This window comes from Lepus europaeus, chromosome 23, assembly GCF_033115175.1.
Source record: "Lepus europaeus isolate LE1 chromosome 23, mLepTim1.pri, whole genome shotgun sequence".
Taxonomy (NCBI): domain Eukaryota; kingdom Metazoa; phylum Chordata; class Mammalia; order Lagomorpha; family Leporidae; genus Lepus; species Lepus europaeus.
In genome coordinates, this window is record NC_084849.1 from 27,625,648 (window position 1) to 27,646,240 (window position 20,593).

At 56.8% G+C, this 20,593-nt stretch overlaps 1 protein-coding gene across 1 annotated transcript; it reads right to left on the reverse strand.

Moving 5' to 3' along the window:
- Positions 1 to 11,413: 11,413 nt before the first annotated feature.
- On the reverse strand, positions 11,414 to 16,258 carry LOC133751939 (RIMS-binding protein 3A-like). Its single transcript, XM_062182177.1, has one exon. The coding sequence runs from the start codon at positions 16,256 to 16,258 to the stop codon at positions 11,414 to 11,416; it is 4,845 nt and encodes a 1,614-aa protein (XP_062038161.1).
- Positions 16,259 to 20,593: the final 4,335 nt, after the last annotated feature.

Genomic DNA, 20,593 nt, shown 5'->3' on the forward strand with positions numbered 1-20,593 from the left:
GACCTGTGACTCAGCACGCATGCGTCCGCACTGCTGACCCCCTGGGCGCCCGATTGCCCAAGGCTGACTCCTAGGACCACTCCCCCGCGTCTCAGCCCTCCCCACCCTGCCGCCGCTGCCCCCCACCCCGCCACTTCAACCAACCCTACCAATTTGAATTCCTGGCTCTGCCTCCCTCTGGCCTCCTTCTCAGACCAAGCCCTGCCCCCCAGGGCAGGGGAGAAGGAATCTTCCAGATAAGAGCAGCAGGCAAAGGGTTCAGCACCCAGGCTCTGCCACCAGCCTGCTGAGTGACCTTGTCCAACGACCTCTTCACTCTCTCCTTTGCAAAAGCTGGATAAAATGATACCATCTGCATTGGGTTGCTCTGGGCCATGTAGAAGCCGAGGCTCCTGGGGAGGCCTGGGTGCAGGTCGTTGGCAAAGGCAACAGTGTTTCTTTCTTGGGGAGGTCCTGATCCCCAGTGAATTGGTTGCGCAACCCTGGGTGCCGGCTCCACACCAGGCCCTAGATACCTGCACGCAAGGATTGGACAAGGATAAGACACAGTCAGATGGGGCGGGGGAGGAGGTGACGAGTGAATGAGTAATTCCTGGGTGCAGGGCTTGTGCCTGGGGGCTGTCCAAGCACCTGGGAGGGGCAGAGAAGTCCAGGAAGGGAGGGGCCGGATAGGGACAGCTGCCCAAAAACAGTGATAAGAGGGCACTTATGAAGGGCACCTTAGCTGGCGTGGGGACAACGCCAAGCCCCAGGGACGGAGCAGTTAGAAAGGCTGATTTTAGGAAAACTTGAGACAGTCAGCTACAGAACTGCTCAGATCACTCACTTGGGCAATGAAAGCGCCAGGATTTCTCCCCATCCCGTTCCGGGGCTCGGCAGGTGCTTCCACCCAAAGCACCCTGAGATGACCATCGGGGGTCCCTAAGGCTGCCATCGGCGTCCCGCTGGCACAGGCAGTCAGGTGGTCAGCTACAAGAGCGTCTGTTGGGGTTCCAGGGCCTCCATGAGAGCAAAACAGGCCACATAGACCCGGGACAATTGCTGGGGCGGCAGGGGGGATGGTGCTCCAAACATGGGGCATTCCAGTCCTGGGCAAGAGGGGTCAGGGCAACAGGCCCACGACAGACCCATCTCCCCCGACCTGGGACAGCGACAGGTGGAGGTGAGCTGGGGCTCCTGCTGAACCTGTCTAGGCTGCCTGGGGACACAGCAGTGCCACCACAGCCCCAGGAGCCCTCCGTGTTCTCGGTCCCTGGAACCGGCTCCACCTGATTTCACAAGACTGGAGTTGGCCCAGCGTGTTCTTACCTTCGCTGGAACACCTGACTAGACCACCTACAAGACCCGCCCAGCCTCTGATTCTACATCTAGGGGGTGGGGCAGGGGGGAGGGGAGACAGCCAAAGGGGGGTGTGACCCAAAAGTAGAAAGAGCCTAAAATGAACCGTGGAGGCATCTCTGAGGGTTCTCCTATTGTAACCTTGGGAATTCCTTCCCAGATTTTGTACTGTGAGCCTGAAATTGGATCAGTTAATCACATTTTAAGAAATACACAGCAGGGGGCCAGCACTGCCGGGTCCTGCAGTGCCAGGATCTCATATGGGTGCTGGTTCGAGTCCCAGCTGCTCCACTTCCAATTCAGCTCTCTGCTGTGGCCTGGGAAGGCAGTAGAAGATGGTCCAGGTTCTTGGGCCCCTGTATCCACATGGGAGACCCAGAGGAAGCTCCTGGCTCCTGGCTTCGGATCAGTGCAGCCCCAGCCATTGCAGCCACTTGGGGAGTGAACCAGCGGATGGAAGACATCTCTCTCTCTCTCTCTCTCTCTCTCTCTCTCTCTGCCTCTCCTTCTCTCCTTGTGTAACTCTGCCTTTCAAATAAATAAATAAATCTTTAAAAAGGAAATGCATAGCAACACTGGGCCAGAAAAGGCAGATCTGGGAGAGGTCACGGGGGGGGGGGGGGAGTATGTCACGGAGTCCCCTGGGCAGAAGGGACCCTTGTATCAGAACTCCTTGGACACTGCCCCTTTGCTCACTGGATACCTGCTCTGTCCTCTGGCCAGCCATGCTTCCTTTTTTCCCGCTCGGTACCCTCCTGGGCAGGTTCTGACCTGACCTGTAGGTTGTGTGGTCACTCAGTCGGGGAGGGAGGGGACCAGTTGTCTAAGTTGTGGCCTGCCAGCTCTTGAGGCCACTCTCTGAAAGAACCTGCTGCTCTTCTTGTCACATGGGCTGAGAGTCACCGCCTGTTTTGTACAAGGAAGTGGCATCGTTTTGGAAATTAGGCCTGGGGCCGGCATTTGGTGGCTCCATGGGTTGGGCCACTGCCTGGGAGGTCGACATCTCATGTGAGTGCCAGTTGGAGTCCCGGCTGCTCTGCTTCCAATCCAGCTCCCTGGTCATGTGCCTGGGAGGGCAGTGGATGGTGGTCCAGGTGCTTGGGCCCCTGCATCCTCGTGGGAGACCAGGAGGAAGCTCCTGGCTCCTGGCTTCAGCCTGGCGCCGACCCCAGCTGTGGTAGTCATTTGGGAAGTGAACCAGTGAAAGACACCTCTCTCTCTCTCTCTCTCTCTCTCTCTCTCTGTGTGTGTGTGTGTGTCTGTCTGTCTCTTTCTCTCGTTTGCTCTGCCTTTCAAATAAATAAATCTTGAAAAAAGAAATCGGGCCGCAGCTGGGCACCTACCTTCTCCTTGGCTTCTGTCCACCCTCCAGCAGCCTGCCCTCCATGTCATACCTGGGTGGCCTTCTCTTGCTCCTGTTCAGAGTCTCCCGGTTCTCAGGGCCCAGGAGACACCAAGAAGGACCCAGAATTGTGTCCCCGCCCCTGATCTGTGGCCTCACCAGCTTTCTGGGTCTTCCTGTGGATTCTGATGCCACCAATGAGGACCCCAAGCTGTCCATTGGCAGATGGCATTTGGATCCAAGCTCTAAGATTCAGCAGTCCTGACTCTTCTACTCCCTCCCTCCTCTTCCTCCTCCTCCTCTTCCTCCTCCTCCTTCTTCTTTTTAAGATTGATTTATTTATTTGAAAGTCAGAATTACAGAGAGAGAGAGAGAGAGAGAGAGAGAGAGAGTCTTCCACCTGCTGGTTCACTCCCCAAATGGCCGCAACAGCCAGAACTGGCCCGATCTGAAGTTTAGGAGCCAGGAGCTTCTTCTAGGTCTCCCGCATGGGTGCAGGGGCCCAAGAGCTTGGGCCATCTTCCATTGCCTTCTCAGGCACAGCAGCATGGAGCTGGACAGGAAGATCAAGATAGCTCAGCCTGGACCAAGGCAGTCCTATGAAGGAAGGATGCAGGTATCCCAAGCAGCGGCTCAAGTTGCAGTGCCCACCCAGTCTTCAGCTTCTGTTTCCTGGGACCCCTGGGATTTAGGATTTAGGGAGGGTGAAGAGAGGGTCTTTCTATGGGTGGGCATCAGGTTGGCCAGGCCTGGAAGGACAGCCCCTTGTGGGGATGTGGGGCAATCCCTGGAGTGAGCTGAGAAGAGCAGGGCTGGGTGGGGCCTGGACTCCAGGCCTGCAGGCTCAGAGAGATCTTTCCTGCTCAACCTGATGATCCTTGTGAGCAGGCAGCTGGGGCCCAGGCTGCTCTGCTCAGGTTGGGTGATGGAATACAGAGCGTAGACAGCCTGGTTCTTCTGTTATCCTATATGGAAGTTCCAGTTCCAGACCCAGCTGCTCCACTTCTGATCCAGCTCTCTGCTGTGGCCTGGGAAAGCAGTGCAGGATGGCCCAAGTCCTTGGGACCCTGCACCCACGTGGGAGACCAGGAAGAAGCTCCTGGCTCCTGGCTTTGGATCAGCTCAGCTCTGGCTGTTGCAGCCATTTGGGGAGTGAACCAGCATGTGGAAAAAATTCTCTCTCTTTCTCTCTCTCTCTCTCTCTCTCTAACTTTGCCTCCCAAATAAATTAATAAAATCTTTTTAAAAAATGGGAGACACAACTCTTTTGTTTTAAATAACTACTTAGCCATAATTCGGGTCTCACAAGTGTCTGGGCTACAGGGCAGGGTAGTGAGGCAGCCTCACCCAGGGACACAATGATGTCATGGTTCCCCCTCACCCACCCCAGCAATCAACACATGGAAGCAGGGAGCCAATGGTCACACACGAGCCCGGTAAGTCCCTTTTCTAGAGCCTCTGAGCCCTCCACAGGTGGAATCTGGTCAGGACAAAGATGCCTGGAATTTCTCGAAGGCCAATGATCCTTAAGAGTTAAATATTCTTGCACTTGGGCCTCATTCCTTTGTAATCATAACCTCTACTCTACCACCAATGGCTCTACTCCCAACATGTGTGTACTGATGGTCCTCTTCCCCACTTAATGCTGTATAATTGTTCAAACCTGGTAAATGCCACTCTTAGGATCATTGGTTACTATCCTCACTCTGTCTTTTATGACCTTGTCTAAATATGATCAGAGTCGGTGAACTTGGAAGGCTTCCATAGCCTTGGCAACTCATGACGACAGCCTAGGATGGTTACTGGCGCCATAAACTAGAGTGTCAATTTGTTGGGTCAACAACAGGAGCCACTGTGCACTTGCTCCTCATGTGGGATCTCTGTCCTTAATGTGCTGTACATTGTGATTTAATGCTATAACTAGTACTCAAACAGTATGTTTCACTTTGTGTTTCTATGTGGGTGCAAACTGTTGAAATCTTTATACTAAATTGATCTTCTGTATATAAAGAGAATTGAAAATGAATCTTGATGCAAATGGAAGGGGAGAGGGAGCGGGAGGGGGGAGGGTTGTGGGTGGGAGGGAAGTTATTGGGGGGGGGAAGCCATTGTAATCCATAAGCTGTACACTGGAAATTTATATTCATTAAATAAAAGTTAAAAAAAAAAAGAGTTAAATATTCTACCTGATCCTCTTATCAGATTTTTAAAAATATATTTTTATTTTATTCATTTGAAAGGCAGAGTTACAGAGAGAGGGGGAGAGGAGGAGAGGGGGAGAGGGGGAGAGGGGGAGAGGGAGAGAGAGAGAGAGAGAGAGAGAGAATCTTCCATTGCCTGGGTTCATTGTCCAAGTGGCCACAATGCTCAGGGCTGGGCCAACTGAAGCCAGGATCCAGGATCCAGGAACTTCTTCTCCTGGTCTCCCATGTGGGTGCAGGAGCCCAAGGACTTGGGCCATCTTCTACTGCCTTCCCAGGTTCATCAGCAGAGAGCTGGATTGGAAGAGGAGCAGCCGGGACTCCGATGGGCACCCATATGGGATGCTGACATTGCAAGCAGTAGCTTAACCCGCTACACCTCAGTGCTGGCCTGGGTTCTCAGAATTTGCGGTCCTTATGGAATGAGAGCCCTTGTCCTTAATTCTGAGGGGGTGTGAACTGAAGTCTCTGTCCTCTGGTTAAACTGTCACTGCTGCTCCAGCGTGTGTAAATCCTACTTAACCCCACCCCTTCATGCATCTGCGACCTAGCACCCACGAGCCACAAGGGGCTGGGCTTTCCCTTCCTGCTGAAGCAGATTTGCTGGGGAGCCATGGTGGATTATGGGCTCACCAGGGAGCTGGTGGTCTGAAAAACGATGGAGAGGGCCTGGCATTGTGTGGCTCAGCTGGTTAAGCCACTGCCTGCAACACTGACATGCCAAGTGAGCACCAGTTCGAGTCCCAGCATCTCCACTTCTGATCCAGCTCCCTGCTAATGCGCCTGAGAAAGCAGAAGATGGCCCAAGTGCTTAGACCCCTGCACCTACATGGGAGACCTAGATGGTGTTCCAGGCTCCTGGCTTTGATCTGGCCCAACCTTAGCCATTGTGGCAATTTGGGGAGTGAACCAGCTGATAGAAGATCTCTTTCTCTGTCTCTCCTTCTTTTTCTTTCTCACACTTTCAAATAGATAAAATAGATATTTTTTCTAAAAGTTCATGGAAAATGGAACCAAAAGATGCTCGTTTTCTTTTTTGTTTTGTTTTGTTTTTTGTTTTTTAATTTTTTAATTTTTATTTTTTATTTTTTTGACAGGCAGAGTGGATAGTCAGAGAGAGAGACAGAGAGAAAGGTCTTCCTTTGCCATTGGTTCACCCTCCAATGGCCACTGCGGCCGGCGAACCACGCTGATCTGAAGCCAGGAGCCAGGTGCTTCTCCTGGTCTCCCATGGGGTGCAGGGCCCAAGGACCTGGACCATCCTCCACTGCACTCCCGGCCACAGCAGAGAACTGGACTGGAAGAGGGGCAACTGGGACAGAATCTGGCACCCTAACCGGGACTAGAATCCGGTGTGCAGGAGCCGAAGGCGGAGGATTAGCCTATTGAGCCAAGGCGCCGACCAAAGATGCTCATTTTCATGCAAAAATCCATGCAGACTTTTTTCCTGATATGTTTTCGATGGACTTTTTGAAGATCTTTCATATTTTATTTTTTCGAAAAGCAGAATTACAGAGAAGATCTTCCAAAAAAAAAAAAAAAAAAAAAAGGCCGGCACCGTGGCTTAACAGGCTAATCCTCCGCCTTGCGGCGCCGGCACACCGGGTTCTAGTCCTGGTTGGGGCGCTGGATTCTATCCCGGTTGCCCCTCTTCCAGGCCAGCTCTCTGCTATGGCCCGGGAAGGCAGTGGAGGATGGCCCAAGTGCTTGGGCCCTGCACCCGCATGGGAGACCAGGAAGAAGCACCTGGCTCCTGCCTTCGGATCAGCGAGATGCGCCGGCCGCAGCGGCCATTGGAGGGTGAACCAACGGCAAAAAGGAAGACCTTTCTCTGTCTCTCTCTCTCACTATCCACTCTGCCTGTCAGAAAAAAAAAAAAAAATCTTCCATCTGTAGATGTCTGCAAATTTCAGGGTCAGGCCAGATCAGGCGAAAGCTGAGAGTTTGGAGCTCCATCCAAGGACTCCAAGCACTTGGGCCATCTTCTGCTGCTTTCCCAGGTGCATTAGCAGGGAGCTGAATCAGAATCAGAGCAGTGGGACTCGAACTGGTGTTCCTATATGGGACGCTAGCTTTGCAGGCAGCACCTTAGCCTACTATGCCACAACACCAGGCCCCAGGTTTATGTCACTTAGCATAATGTCATTAAAATTCATCCAGTTGTAGCAGGTGCTAGAATTTCCTTCCTTCCTTTCTTTTGAAAGCTGGAATTGAGAGAGAGAGAGAATCTTCCATCTGCCAGTTCACTCTCCAGATGGCTGTAGGGACAGACCAGGAACTAGGAGCTTCATCTGGGTCTCCTGTGTGGGTGCAGAGGCCCAAACACTTGAACCATCTTCTGCTGCTTTATCCAGGTGCATTAGCAGGAAGCTGGATCAGAAGTGGAGCAGCCGGGACTCAAACAGGCGCCCATACAGGATGCTGGCACTGCAGGTAGCAGCCTAACCCTCTATTGCAGTGCTGGCCCTGAGAGTTTCCTTCTTTTCCAAGACTGGCCAATAATGTTCTGTTATATGGTTAGACCACATTTTGTTTATCTGTGTGTCTGTCAATGGACACTGGAGTTCTTTCCCCATTTTGGCTATTGTAAATAATGCTATGAATAGGGTATGCAAATACATCGCCATCCTTTTTTTTATATATATATTTCTACTTTTTTAAAGGATTTATTTATTTGTTTGAAAGTCAGGGTTACACAGAGAAAAGAGGAGAGGCAGAGAGAGAGAGAGAAAGAGGTCTTCCATCTGCTGGTTTACTCCCCAATTGGCCACAACGGCCAGAGCTGTGCCAATCTGAAGCCAGGAGCCAGGAACTTCTTCCGGGTCTCCCACATAGGTGCAGGGGCCCAAGGACTTGGGCCATCTTCTACTGCTTTCCCAGGCTACAGCAGAGAGCTGGATCAGAAGTGGAGCAGCCGGGATTCGAACCAGCACCCATATGGGATGCCGGCACTGCAGGCAGCAGCTTTATCCACTACACCACAGTGCCAGCCCCTCTACTTTATAAAAAGCAATTATTTGAAAGGCAGCATCACAGAGGGAGAGGGAGAGACAGAGAGATGGATCTTCCTTCTGCTGGTTCACTCCCCACATGGCCGCAATGGCCTGGGGTTGGGCCAGGCTAAAGCCAGGTCTCTCACCACAAACACTGGAGTACCTGTGTGCTCTGTGATCTCCTCACCATGAAGCACCTGGAGGAGTCACCTCTGCAGGGACACAAATACAACGGTTGCTCCTAGGGGCTGGAGGAGAGGCAGTCAGTGTTCAATGGGGCCAGAGTTTCAGTTGTTTTCTTTTCTTTTTTTTTTTTTAAGGCTTTTTTTTTTTAATTTATTTGAAAGAGTTACAGAGAGAGAGAGAGAGAGGGAGAGAGAGAAAGAGTCTTCCATCCGCTGGTTCACTCCCCAAATGGCCACAATGGCCAGAGCTGGACCGATCCAAAGGAACCTGGAGTTCTTCTGGGTCTCCCACGTGGGTGTAGGGGCCCAAGCACTTGAACCATCTTCAACGGCTTTCCCAGGCCATAGCAGAGAGCTGGATCAGAAGTGGAGCAGCCAGGACTTGAACCACTGCCCAAGCCGACATGGCAGGCTGGGGCTCTAACCTGCTGTGCCATAGCACCAGCTCCAGTTTCAGTTTTGCAAGATGAAAGGTGGCGGCGCTCTGTTGCACAGCACTGGGAATGCTCTTACACATCACTGAACTCTACACTTAAAAATGATCGCCACGGGGCAGGCTTTGGCCTGGAGGCTGAGATGTCTGCGGTCCAGATCACAGCGCTTCGGTCTGAGTCTCAGCTCCGCCCCTGGGTTCAGCTTCCTACTGTTGCAGACCCTGGGAGGCAGCAGGAAAGGGCTCAGGTAGCTGTGTCCCCGTCACCCATGCAAGAGACCTGGGCTGAGTTCCCAGCTTGCTGCTTCAGCTCAGCTTCAACTGTCCCGGGCATCGGGGGGAGCGAATCAGCAGACGGGAGCGCTCTCTCTCTCTCTCTCTGCCTATCCATTAAAAAAAATTATCCATTTATTATCTGAAAGGCAGAGTTACAGAGAAGAAGAGAGAGAGAGAGAGGTCTCCCATCCTCTGGTTCACTCCCCAGATGGCCCCAACGGCTGGAGCTGCGCCATTCCGAAGAGCCAGGAGCCAGGAGATTCCTCGAGGTCTCCCACGTGGGTGCAGGGACCCAAGGACTTGGACCATCTTTTGCTGCTTTCCCAGGCCAGGGAAGCAGGGAGCTGGATTGGAAGTAGAGCAGCCAGGTCTCCAACTGGCGCCCATATAGGACGCTGGTACTGTAGGCAGTGTCTCTACCCGCTATGCCACAGTGCCAGCCCCGCCTATTCGTTTTTTAAGAGATTTATTCACTGAAAGGCAGAGCATCAGCCAGAGAAAGAGGAGGGAGAGAATCTTTCATCTGCTGGTTCCCTCCCAAAACAGCCACAATGACTGGAGCTGAGCCAGGCAGAAGCCAGGAGCCAGGAGCTCCACCTGGGTCTCCCATACGGGTGGCAGAGGCCCAAGCACCTGGGCCAGCATCCACTGCCTTCCTAGGCACATTAGCAGGAAGCCGGATCAGAAGCGGAGCAACCAGGACTCGAACCAGCCCTGTGAAATGGGATGCCAGCATCGCAAGTGGCGCCTTTGCCCACTGTGCCACAACACCTGCCTCCACAAAAAACGTTTTAAAAACGGTTATGATAGTAAGTTTCAACTTTGGTGGGGATGTTAGGAGACCACAATCTCAGCTGAGATCAATGCTGGCCTGAGTGTCTTGGGGGCCCACACCGGGCGAGGTGGTGGCTGCTCTGCATGGGTTGAGGATTTCAGTCTGGTAAGGGTAGCTGGTCTGGGCTTCCCTCCCCGCACCCGCGGCGGAGCCTGTAAAAAGGTGTCATTGTGAATGCCGGCCTTCAACCCAACAGAAACCAGGTGGATTCCCACCCCGCCCCCCGTTAGGGTGTAACACAGGCATGGGTGCACGCCTCTGCTGCCGCTGCCCCTAGCACTTCCTCTGTACCTCGAGGAGAGGGAAGCCATAGACATGTCAGGCTGAGACAGCCCCCTGTTCCCACCTCAGCCTAGTGGCCATCTTGTGGAATCCCTTCTCCTCCATTCAACCAATTTGCTATGGATCCAGCTGCTGGCTCTGTGATCTGTCTCCTCCCCGGAAGCTTCCAGAGCCTTCTGTGTCTACTAGGGAAGACAGTGTTGTTCAGGGGAAAGGGGTCATAAAGGAGCAGCAAATGGAAGCAGAGAAAAATGAAGACCACCCACTCATTCCCATGGGGCCTCCTGGCGGCACAGCCTGGGAAGATCACAGGAGGAGGTGGCTTTGGTTTCAGGGACGTTAGGCAAGCAGGGTCCTCTGAGCTACTTTTGTAACTGAGGACATGCTCGCCCAAGGGGGATCCCTCTCAAGGTACATTGGGGAAGGGGGCTGCCACTGGAGTGGGGCCCCCAGCTGGGGACAAAGGCTCACCAGTGACACAGCCCCAGCACAGCGGCACCCATGGGTGAAGTTCTCACCAGGCAGACTTTTGTTAGTGTTCTATAGGGGGAGACAGAGAGAAAGCTTCCATCTGCTGGGTCACTCTCCAAGTGCCTGCCATGATTGGGGCCGGGCTGGGCCAGGCCAAAGCCAGGAGCCGGAACCCAATCCAGGTCTTCCAACGTGGGCGGCAGGAACCAAAGGACTTGAGCCACCGTGGTGTCCTCCCAGGATCTGCACTAGCAGGACACTGGAGATGGGTATGAAGCCCAGATGCTCCGGTATAGGGTGTGGGTATGTTAACTGCTAGGTCAAACCCCAGGGCAGAGCTGGCTCTTGGCTGCGCCCTCTGGAGTCCAACCCACAAGGTCCTGGGTGGGGCCCACCCTAAGGGGGTAAGGGTGCAGCCCAGAGAATGACTCTGCAGCTGGGCAAACCGAGAGGACACAAGATGAGGGAAAGGTTAGCTTGTGTGTCTCCTTTGGCTGTGCTTTAACTTCTAAAATCTTTTTTTTTTTTCTATGAACATTTTAATGAGGGGTTGAACAGAAAATAGAAAAATAACATTCTGATTCCTTTTTTCTTTTCCTTTTTTAAGAGGCAGATTTTTCTTGAGACTTTCACACAAGGCAATAGAGGAACAGTGTTAAACTCCTAAAGAAACAAAAACCCACACGCCAAGCAGGGGACAAAGGCACTGACCGCTCAGCCACATACCCGTTGCGGTCATGGTCAAGGTCACAGACACTGACAACTTCCAGGTAGCCTGTCCGGCTCTCGGAGGTTCTTATGTTGCTTTCTGCTGGACTTGACTCAGCTGGGACTTAACAAAACCCTGCTGCTTTCACAGGCTAAGAGGACATGGCGGGGTGGGGGTGGGGAGCTGCTGTCACCAGTTCAACACTGCTGCCCTTGGTGACAATGCTGCTTAAGGTGTGTGTCGCGGGGTGGGGGAGGAGGGGGGTGCTGATGTGAGGGTCCATGTGCTTGCTTTCTCTCTGGCAGGGTGTGGGCAGCCAGAGGCCTCCCTCCCCAGCAAGCAGCCTATTCATTCTCCATGGAGCGATATGTGGTCAAGCAGGTGTGCCGGGACCAGGCCCCGGTGGCCACCGGACTCGCCATAGTAGAATCCCTTGTCATCCATGGGTCCATAGACTGTGACCACGTCCCCTGCCCTCAGCGCCAGCTTGCCCTTCGCCCGGCCCCCTGCCCGCCCATCCTTGGGGTCATAATCCAGAGCTGCCATCATAGTCTTTGGGGCCCACAGTGGGGTTCTCCTGGAGTCCCCTTGGAGCATGGACAAGGTGCCCTGGGCGCTGGCGAGCCCCTCGAAATCCTCAAGGTGGGCCAAAGAAGGCACAGACCCCGAGGACAGCAAGTGCCAGCTGCCATCAGTCCACTCTGTGCCCATGGCCGCCTCAGCCACCACGTGCCCAGGGATGTCGCCCACTCGCCCGTCGCACTCGCCACGGTAGAAGCCGTGGGCGTCCTGGGGACCCCACACTCTCAGCAGCTGCCCCTTCTGGAAGCTCAGCTCCTTCTCAGCAGCCTCCGGGTTGGAAGACATCGCCAGGGGGCTATAATCGAAGAGGGCCACGAAGACTCTGGCCGTGGTGTGGGCCCCGGCCCCAACCCGGCCACCTCTGGACATCTCGATGGCATTGCTAGATGGAGCTAGACAGTCTCTCTTGCCCCCCGGAGCCTGTCCTCGCTTTGTCTGGAGTCTGAGTTCCTTTCTCTGCTCTTGCCTCTCTGTGTCCCAAAGATCCATGTACACTGCCTCCTCCTCCTCCTCCTCCTCCTCTTCCTCTTCCTCCGCCTCCTTCAAAATGTCCTGGAAGTCAGTTGGGAAGCAGGGGCTGGGGCCCAGCTGGGGAGGTGTGAACCCTTGGGCGTCTTGCTTTTGCCCAAGCGCCTTCTGCAGGGAAGACTTTTCCTGCCCTGGTTCTTTCCTGCCCTCGTCCTCGGGGAACAGGTGGATGACTCCTGGAGCTGGGCATTTGCCAGGGCCCCTGTGCCGGTACTGATTCTCTTCCCTCCCAGGCTGGCCACTGGGCAGGGGCGACCTGTGCTCCCGGGGATGTTTCTGAAACAGCAGGTGTTGTCTGCAGCCCTCCCGAGCCTTGGCAAATCCGTGGCTTCGGCGGCTGGCCCTTGAACTCAAACGTTCTCCTTCCGAGCTCAAGTTGCACATAGGGGATGGCCTCTTGGGAGGTTCTTCAGAGAATGCTTCTAGGAACTTGGCCTGGGGCTCCCCACAGCTTCCAGGGGTGTAGGAGTTGGCCTTGGCATTGAGAGGCTTTTGAGAGCAGACGGGGAAGGTGACTCTGCAGGTGGATGGGTCGCCACAGGTGTAGCTAAAGGGAGGGGTCTCGGGCAATTGGTGACAGGCGAAGTGGTCCTCGGGGATCTGAGCTGGCACCGAGTCCGAGGACTCACCAAAGAGGGACGTGGTCCTCACCGACACTTTCTGGCACGTCGGTGGCACCTGCAGCTGGGGAAACTCCACCAGGGTGCTCCCAGCAGTGGCGTCAGGCACCTCTGCAACCTTGAGCCCGTCAGCATACACTGCGTAGCCGGTGACCTGGACTCCGTTGGAGGACCCGGCTGAGTCGATGGTCACGGGCAGCCAACTGACCACCAGGCAGCCTGGCGAGCCGTGGTGGTGTTCCACGAGCACGTCCAGTGGCGGATCGGGGGGTCCCGCCAGGGGCGTGTCAAAGGTGATGGTGGAGGACATGGTCTCCCAGAGCACCTGCAGCAGGTCCCACGGCAGCCGAACCTCAACCCAGGCCTGGTATTGCGTGCCCGGATGTAGGCTCTGGAAGGTGTAGCCACTTACACCTGCTGGGGTCAAGGCGTGCTCCTGGCCATCAAGGTACACCACGTGGGGGTGGTTGCTGCTGCTGCAGATCCAGGCGATCTCGGCCGACGTGGCCGTGACACTCTGCAGGCGAAGCTGCTTGGGGGCCACACAGAGCACACCCTTTGCCCCCGGGAGGGGTCTGGAGAAGCCCTGCTCCCCCAGGCTCTGTGGCAAGCCCGGTTGGCAGGTTTCTGCTGCTACTTTCGTCTTGGAGCCTGTATTTCTTGTCTTTCGTGGCCCTGGACCCGCTGCTCCCAGCGCTTCTGCAGGCACTAAGCTGTCGGCTTTCGGAGCAGCTTTGCCCAGGGCAGATGGGATTTGGATGGGACCAAGGTCAGGGGACTTCGGGGATAGACAGCCCAGGATGTCGCTGTGTGGAATCTGCTCCACTAAGTTGGAGGGCACCAGCCCTCGCCGGCCATCTCCAAGCTCTCCCTCGTAAAAGCCATCCTCATCCATGTCCCCCAAAATATACACATAGTCCCCAGCTGTGAGGGGCAGCTCGCCTTCGGGGTGCTCATTGGGGCCCTCAAAGGGGTTGTAGCTATACCGGGCCAAGAAGATCTTGAAGTTGGGTGTGGCAGGTGCCTCGGCACCCCCCACTTCCAGGGCTGGGGACACAGTGTCGGGTTCTAGATCATCCACCTCGCTGGCTGTGTCCATGTCCAGAGTGGGGCAGGAGGGCACGGTGGCCCACATGGACTCCACTTCAGAGGAGGAGTTGGACTGGGAGCTGGTTTTCTTGGCCTGGGGTTTGGAGCCCAGAGTTGGGCTGGCAGGGGCCGTGGCTAGCTCTTGGGGAGCCCTGGCTGTCTCCCCAACGGCAACTGGGCTCTCCTGCACAGAGGTTTGCCTCTTCTGATTGTCCCCCCTGGGCTGTGATGGTGTGTAGTCCTCGGAGCCCGGCTGGAACGTGAGCCTTCCGCCGCTACCCGCGGCTTGAGATCCGGGGCCTTGGGTGGCCTCCGAGGGCTGCTTGGAAGGGTGGCCGGGCTGACACTGCAGGTCCTGCATCTCCACCCAGGCAGCCTGGGGGTCACTCGGAGCCTTCTGCAGGTCGTGCCGCAGCTGCTGCTGCCGGCCCTGCCCGCGTGCCGCCGGTTGCAGCAGCTGCTCCGCCAGCAGCCCGGCGGCGTCGCTGCTGTCGGCCGCCACCTTCCGCACCCAGTCGGCCTGGGCCTGCAGCCGAGCGTTCTCCTCCGCCAGCCAGGCGCCCTCACGCAGCGCCGCCTGCAGCTGCGCCTCGGCTTCCTCGCTGCGCCGCCGCGCCGCCGCCGCCTGCGCGCCCAGCTCCTGGCACTCGCGCTCCAGCGCGCGCACTTGGTGTCGCGCCTCCTCCTCGCGGGGGCCGCTCTGGCCGCCGCCTTCGGCCCGGGCGCCACTCTGGCCCCGCTGCAGCGTCAGCAGCCTCTGCAGACGCAGCACTTCTCGCTGGGACTCGCGCTGCAGCCGGTCCAAGTCGCTGATGCCCAGCCACTGGGCGCAGGGAGCGCCCCCGGCGGGATGGGTGGCGCCGCCGAGGTCTGAGGCGACGCGCGCCTGCAGCAGGTGGCACTCCCGCCGCAGCTCCTCGATCTGCTTGTCCTTGGCCAGGAGCGCGCTCGCCTGCTCCGACAGATCCTGGAGGCGCTGGCGGGCAAAGGCCTGGCACAGCTCCAGGTCCGCGTGGCTCTGGCCCGGCACGGGCGCGCTCATCGCCCGCAGGTTCGTCTCCTGCAGCTTGCGGGCGCGGTCCTCCAGACGCCGGGCCAGGCCCGTCAGCTCCGCGCGCTTCACCTGGAGTCGTCTCACTTTCTCCGCCGCCTGGACGGGGAAGCCCGCGCGCCGCAGCTGCGTGTTCTCCTCCTGCAGCCCCGAGCAGCGGCGCGCCAACACCCGCAGCGCCTCGGTCAGCTCCGAGTTCTGCTTCACCAGCTCGTGGTAGCCCAGGTCCGGCGACGGCGGCGGCGCGGAGGTCGGAGCTTCGCAGGGCTGGCCCCTGGGGCTTTCTCCGCGCGGGTCGCTGGCGCTCCTGTGCGCTAACGCTGGCGGGGGTGGCAAGGGTGAGCCCAGGATGGAGTCGTCTGTTGAGGAGGAGGCCCGAGCCTCGGATTCGGAGGCTTTGGGGCCACTCGGGGTGCTGCTGTCGTGCGACCGCGACCGCGCTGGCGCCAGGGAATCCAGCGAGCTGGCGCGCGTCGGAAACAGGTCGTCTGGGGAGCTGCTGCCTGCGGCCGGCACCAGATCGAGAGAGCGCGAGCGGGCGCGGGCGCCAGAGCTCAGGCTATCGAGGGATCCCAATCGGCAGGCGAGCTTCGGGGTGCGGCGAGCGCCGTTGGCGGGCCCGGGGAGCCGCTCCTGGAGGGGACGCACGTTCTGGGAGGAGTCCGAGGCTTCGGACACCACGGGCTGCCAGCGGAAGTGCTCCAAGATGTACTTGAGGAAGAGCTGGCGCTCCACGTCGAGCGCCGTCTGCAGGTGGCGGATGCGCGCCGCCTGCTCGCCGTCCGTCTCCCAGCGCAGCTGCGCCAACACTTGCTGCAGGCGACAGCGGCACTGCGCCGCGGAGACCTCGGGCGCCGCCGCGCGGCCGCAGTAGCCGCGGCTCACCAGCTCCTCGGCCAGCTGGCGCTGCAGCTCCCGGGCCTGGCGCACCACGCCGTCGCGCTCGCGTTGCAGCAGCTGCCGCAGCTGCCGCATCTCGGCCTCTTTCCAGCGGAGCAGCTGGCGGATCTCGGCCTCGCGCTCCCGCTGCGTCTCCTCCTGCAGCTGCCGCAGCTCCCGGAAGCGCTGGGCCTCCCACTTGGAGCGCAGATGGTCAGCCAGCTGCTGCCGCTCCCGCTCGGCCGCCTCCCGCAGCTGGCGCGCCTGGGTCGCCGAGCGCCGCCGTTCTGCCCGCCCGCGCGCCCGTTCCGCCTCCAGCTCGGCCCGCAGCTTCTCCACTTCCCGCCTCTGCTCCTCCAGCGCCGCTGCCGACGGGCCGGGGCTGCCCGGCTTCTTGGGCGACCCGCGGCCGCCGCCCGAGGGACTGGGCGAGTCCTTGGTCATCGTGGCTGTGGCCCAGGCTAACGCCCGGCCCCGCCCGGCAGGCGGCAGCTCGCCAACGGCCGCCGCCCGGGCCGCGGCCAACCGCTCCGCGCGCCCCTTCCGGCGGCCCCTCCCGGGGGTCTCCACGCGCCTCTTCCGCCTCTCCGCCATCCCCCCGCCCGGGGTGTCCCGACAGCTCATTTCTCCCGGCTGCACGGGCCAGGGCCGGGCTCCTTGACAGCTTTGCTCAAACTGACCGGTGCCCCTCCTGGGATTCAGGGATGGGCGTCTTTCTGGCCCCTGCCCCTCCTGCTCCTTGGCACCACGTCTCTTGTGACCCACCCCGGGCACTGAAGTCCCTTCAAGCCCAAGGTATGCCTGTCCCCATGTATTATCCATTTAAACAGAAGAGAAAGTCCCAAGTTCTGGGCTTGGGATGATACCAGCCACCAGCGAGGACCTGGTTCATCTTTTTATTTATTTATTTATTTGAAAGGCAGAGTTACAGAGAGAGAAGAGAGAGAGAGAGATCCTCCATCAGCTAGTTCATTCCCCCAAATGGCCACAACCAGGCCAAAGCCAGGAGCTTCTTCTGGGTCTCCCACATGGGTGCAGGGTCCAAGGACTTGGGCCATCTTCTACTGCTTTCCCAGGCCATAGCAGGGAGCTGGATGGGAAGTGGAGCAACTGGGACTCGAACCAGTGCTCTTCAGGCAGAGGCTTAACCCGCTACACCACAGCGCCGGCCCCTCATTACCTCTTTCAACCACCTGTGCCAGTTTTGCAGCTCAGACACCTCAAACCCACACCACATCAACAGTTCTGCACAAGAGGCTGGTGTCGTGACACAGCGTGGTAAGCTGCTGCCTGCAGTGCCAGCACCATATGGGCACTGGTTTGAGTCCCAGCTGCTCCACTTCTGATCCAGGTCCCTGTTAATATGCATGGGAAAGCAGCAGAGGATGGTCCAAGGGCTTGGGCCCCTGCACCCACGTGGGAGACCGGGATGGAGTTTCAGGCTCCTGGCTTAAGTCCGGTATAGCCCCAGCTGCCGCTGAGATTGCTTGGGAAGTGAATCTGTGGATAGAAGCTCTCTCGCTCTCGCTCTCTCTCACTCTCTTTCCCCTTCTTCCTCTCCCTGTTACTGTGCCCTTATGGGCATCACAGGCAGCTCCTTAACCAGCCACACCATGATGCCAGCCCCTGTTTGTTTTGTTTTTATTAACAATTTTATTTGAGGGGCTGGCATTGTGGCACAGCTGCCTTGCCATGCTGGCATCCATATTGGAGTTTCACGATGTACAGCAGAGGATGGGCCAAGTGCTTGGGTCCCTGCCACCCACATGGATGGGCAACCTGGTGGGTTTCCAGGCTCTTGGCTTTGGCCTGGGGCCCAGCCCTATGCTCATGCAACCATTTGGAGAGTAAACCAGCAGATGGAAGATCTCTCTGTCACTCTGCCTGTCAACTAAAGAAATGAATGCTTTTAAAAAGGGTTATTTTAAAAAATTAGAAAGTTTTTGAAAGGCAGAGAAAGAAAGAAAGAGAGAGAGAGAGAGAGAGATTAGTGTAGATGGAGATATCTTCCATCTACTCCAAATGCCTGCAACAGCCTGGCCTGAGCCAGGCCAGTGCCAGGAGTCAATGTGGTTCTCTCACGTGGACAGCAGCAACCCAAGTCCTTGAACCATCACCTGCTGTCTCCCAGGGTGTGCATTAGCAGGGAGCTGGAACGGAAGCAGGCACTCTAATCTGGAATGAGGATATCCTGGTGTCAGCCCAGCTGCACCCAGTGCCCGCCCCCACAGCAGACCTGAGGCTTGGCGGGGATTCATGGTTTAGCAGGGCACACAGGCAGTGGGGACACAGCTGGGCTGTCACTGCAGGGTCGAGGACTGGGCACCACAGTCAGACTGTCAGATCAGGAGAGCAGGCTGGCTGCTGTGAGGAGGAGGCAGACGGCGCTGGGGTGCGCCTCCGGCAACCCTACATTCACCGTCCGTCAGCGGCCTGCAGGTGTCAAAGGTGCTCCCAAATGCAGCTTTGTGAACAAGCTAAGTGGGGCTTCCCCAGTGCTGGGCTTTGGCTATCCCTGGGATCACCACGTTGTGCTGTGATTGTCCAGGGACCTACCTGTCCCCTCTCCCCACCCCCACAGTCTCTGAGTCTGGGAGAGCAGGACTGTGTCTTCCTTCCTGATTCCTACTGTGGTGTGCTGCCAGTGCCCAACACACGAGAAAGAGTTGCAGGCCCCGAGGGAGGGGACCTCACATTATTCGCTCACCGGATGACGCCTTCCTGATTTTTCTGATCTGTAAAATGAGCCACAGGGGCCGACACCGTGGCTCAGTGGGCTAAGCCACTGTTTGCAGCACCGGCATCCCATATGGGCACCGGTTTGAGTCCCCAGCTGTCCACTTCCGATCCAGCTCCCTGCTAATGTGCCTGGGAAGGCAGTGGAAGTTGGTCCACATGCTTGGTCCCCTGCCACCCATGTGGGAGACCTGGGAGAAGCTCCTGGCTCCTGGCTTCTGGCTTTGGCCTGGCCCAGTGAACTAGCAGAAGGAAGATCTCTCTCTCTCTCTCTCTCTCTGTATCTTTTGCACTCTTTGCAACTTTGCCTTTCAAATAAATAAATAAAATATAAAGGGAGCAGGAGGGATTGCACAAGGGGTTCTCCAACTGGGTTCCGTAAGGCTCCAGGGTTCCTTGCCTGGCTCTGCCTGCTTCAGTGGATGGGGGACACTCATGAGTGTCACCAGCTTGGAAGGGAGGACCTTCTTTCCTCTCTCTCTCTTTCTCTCTCTCTTTCTTTCTTTCTCTCAGATTAATATGAAAGAGTTAGAGAGGGGGAGATCTTCCACGTGCCAGTTCACTCCCCAGGCGGCTGCTGTTACAACCAGAGCTGAAGCCAGGAACCAGGAGCTTCTTCCAGGTCTGCTACTTGGGTAGCAGGGGCCGAACACTTGGGCCATCTTTCGCTGATTTTCCCAGGCCATTGGCAGGGAGCTGGATCGGAAATAGAGCAGCCAGGACTTGAACCAGCATCCATATAGGATGCTAGCATTGCAGGCAGTGGCTTTACTGGCTATGCCACAATACCAGCCCATATTTTTTTGAAAAAATTTTAAAAGATTTATGCATTTAGTTAAAAGGCAGGGTGGCAGTGAGACAGGGAGACACACACAGGGACGCAAGAGATTTTCTATCTGTTGGTTCACTCCCCAAATGGCCACAAAAGCCAGGGTTAGATCAGGCCAAAGCAAGGAGCCTGAAATTCCATCCAGGACTCTCATGCGGGTGCAGGGGCCCAAGCACTTGCACCATCATCCTCTGCTTTCCCAGGCCATTAGCAGGGAGCTGGATCAGAAGTGAAACAGGCAGGACTCAAACCAGTGCTCAAAAGGGAAGCAGGCACTGGTGGCTTTACCCACTGCACTACAATGCCGGCCCCAAAGCAACTTTTTTTTTTTTTTAAATTTTTGACAGGCAGAGTGGACAGTGAGAGAGAGAGAGACAGAGAGAAAGGTCTTTCTTTTGCCGTTGGTTCACCCTCCAATGGCCGCCTCGGCTGGCACGCTGCAGCCGGCATACCGCGCTGATCCGAAGACAGGAGCCAGGTGCTTCTCCTGGTCTCCCATGGGGTGCAGGGCCCAAGCACTTGAGCCATCCTCCACTGCACTCCGGGCCATAGCAGAGAGCTGGCCTGGAAGAGGGGCAACCGGGATAGAATCCGGAGCCCCGACCAGGACTAGAACCTGGTGTGCCAGCACCGCAGGCAGAGGATTAGCCTGTTGAGCCGCGGCGCCGGCCCCCAAAGCAACATTTTTTTAAAAAGATTTTTTATTTTATTTATTTGAAAGACAGAGTGAGAGAGAGAGAGAGAGAGATACACACACACACACACACACAGGTCTTGCATCTGCTGGTTCACTCCCCAAATGGCCACAAAGGCAAGAGCTAAGCCGATCCGAAGCCAGGAGCCAAGAACTTATTCCGGGTCTCCCACGCGGATGCAGGAGCTCAAGGACTTGGGCCATCTTCTACTGCTTTCCCAGGCCATAGCAGAGAGCTGGATTAGAACTGGAGCAGTCGGGACTGGAACCAGTGCCCATATGGGATGCCGGCACTGCAGGCGGTGGCTTTACTCGCTACACCACAGTGCCGGCCCCTGGATAAATATTTAAAACAAAGTTTGACAAAACACAGCATTTGTAGCAAAACTGATATACTCAGGCATCTTTTTTGTCCTCTTTCATTTTTTTTTTAAAGATTTATTTTATTTATTTGAAAGACAGATTCACAGGCCAGCACCGCGGCTCACTAGGCTAATCCTCCGCCTTGCGGCGCCGGCAC

Coding starts and splice junctions, on each gene's coding strand:
- LOC133751939 (XM_062182177.1), bottom strand. CDS start 16,258: ATGACCAAGGACTCGCCCAGTCCCTCGGGCGGCGGCCGCGGGTCGCCC.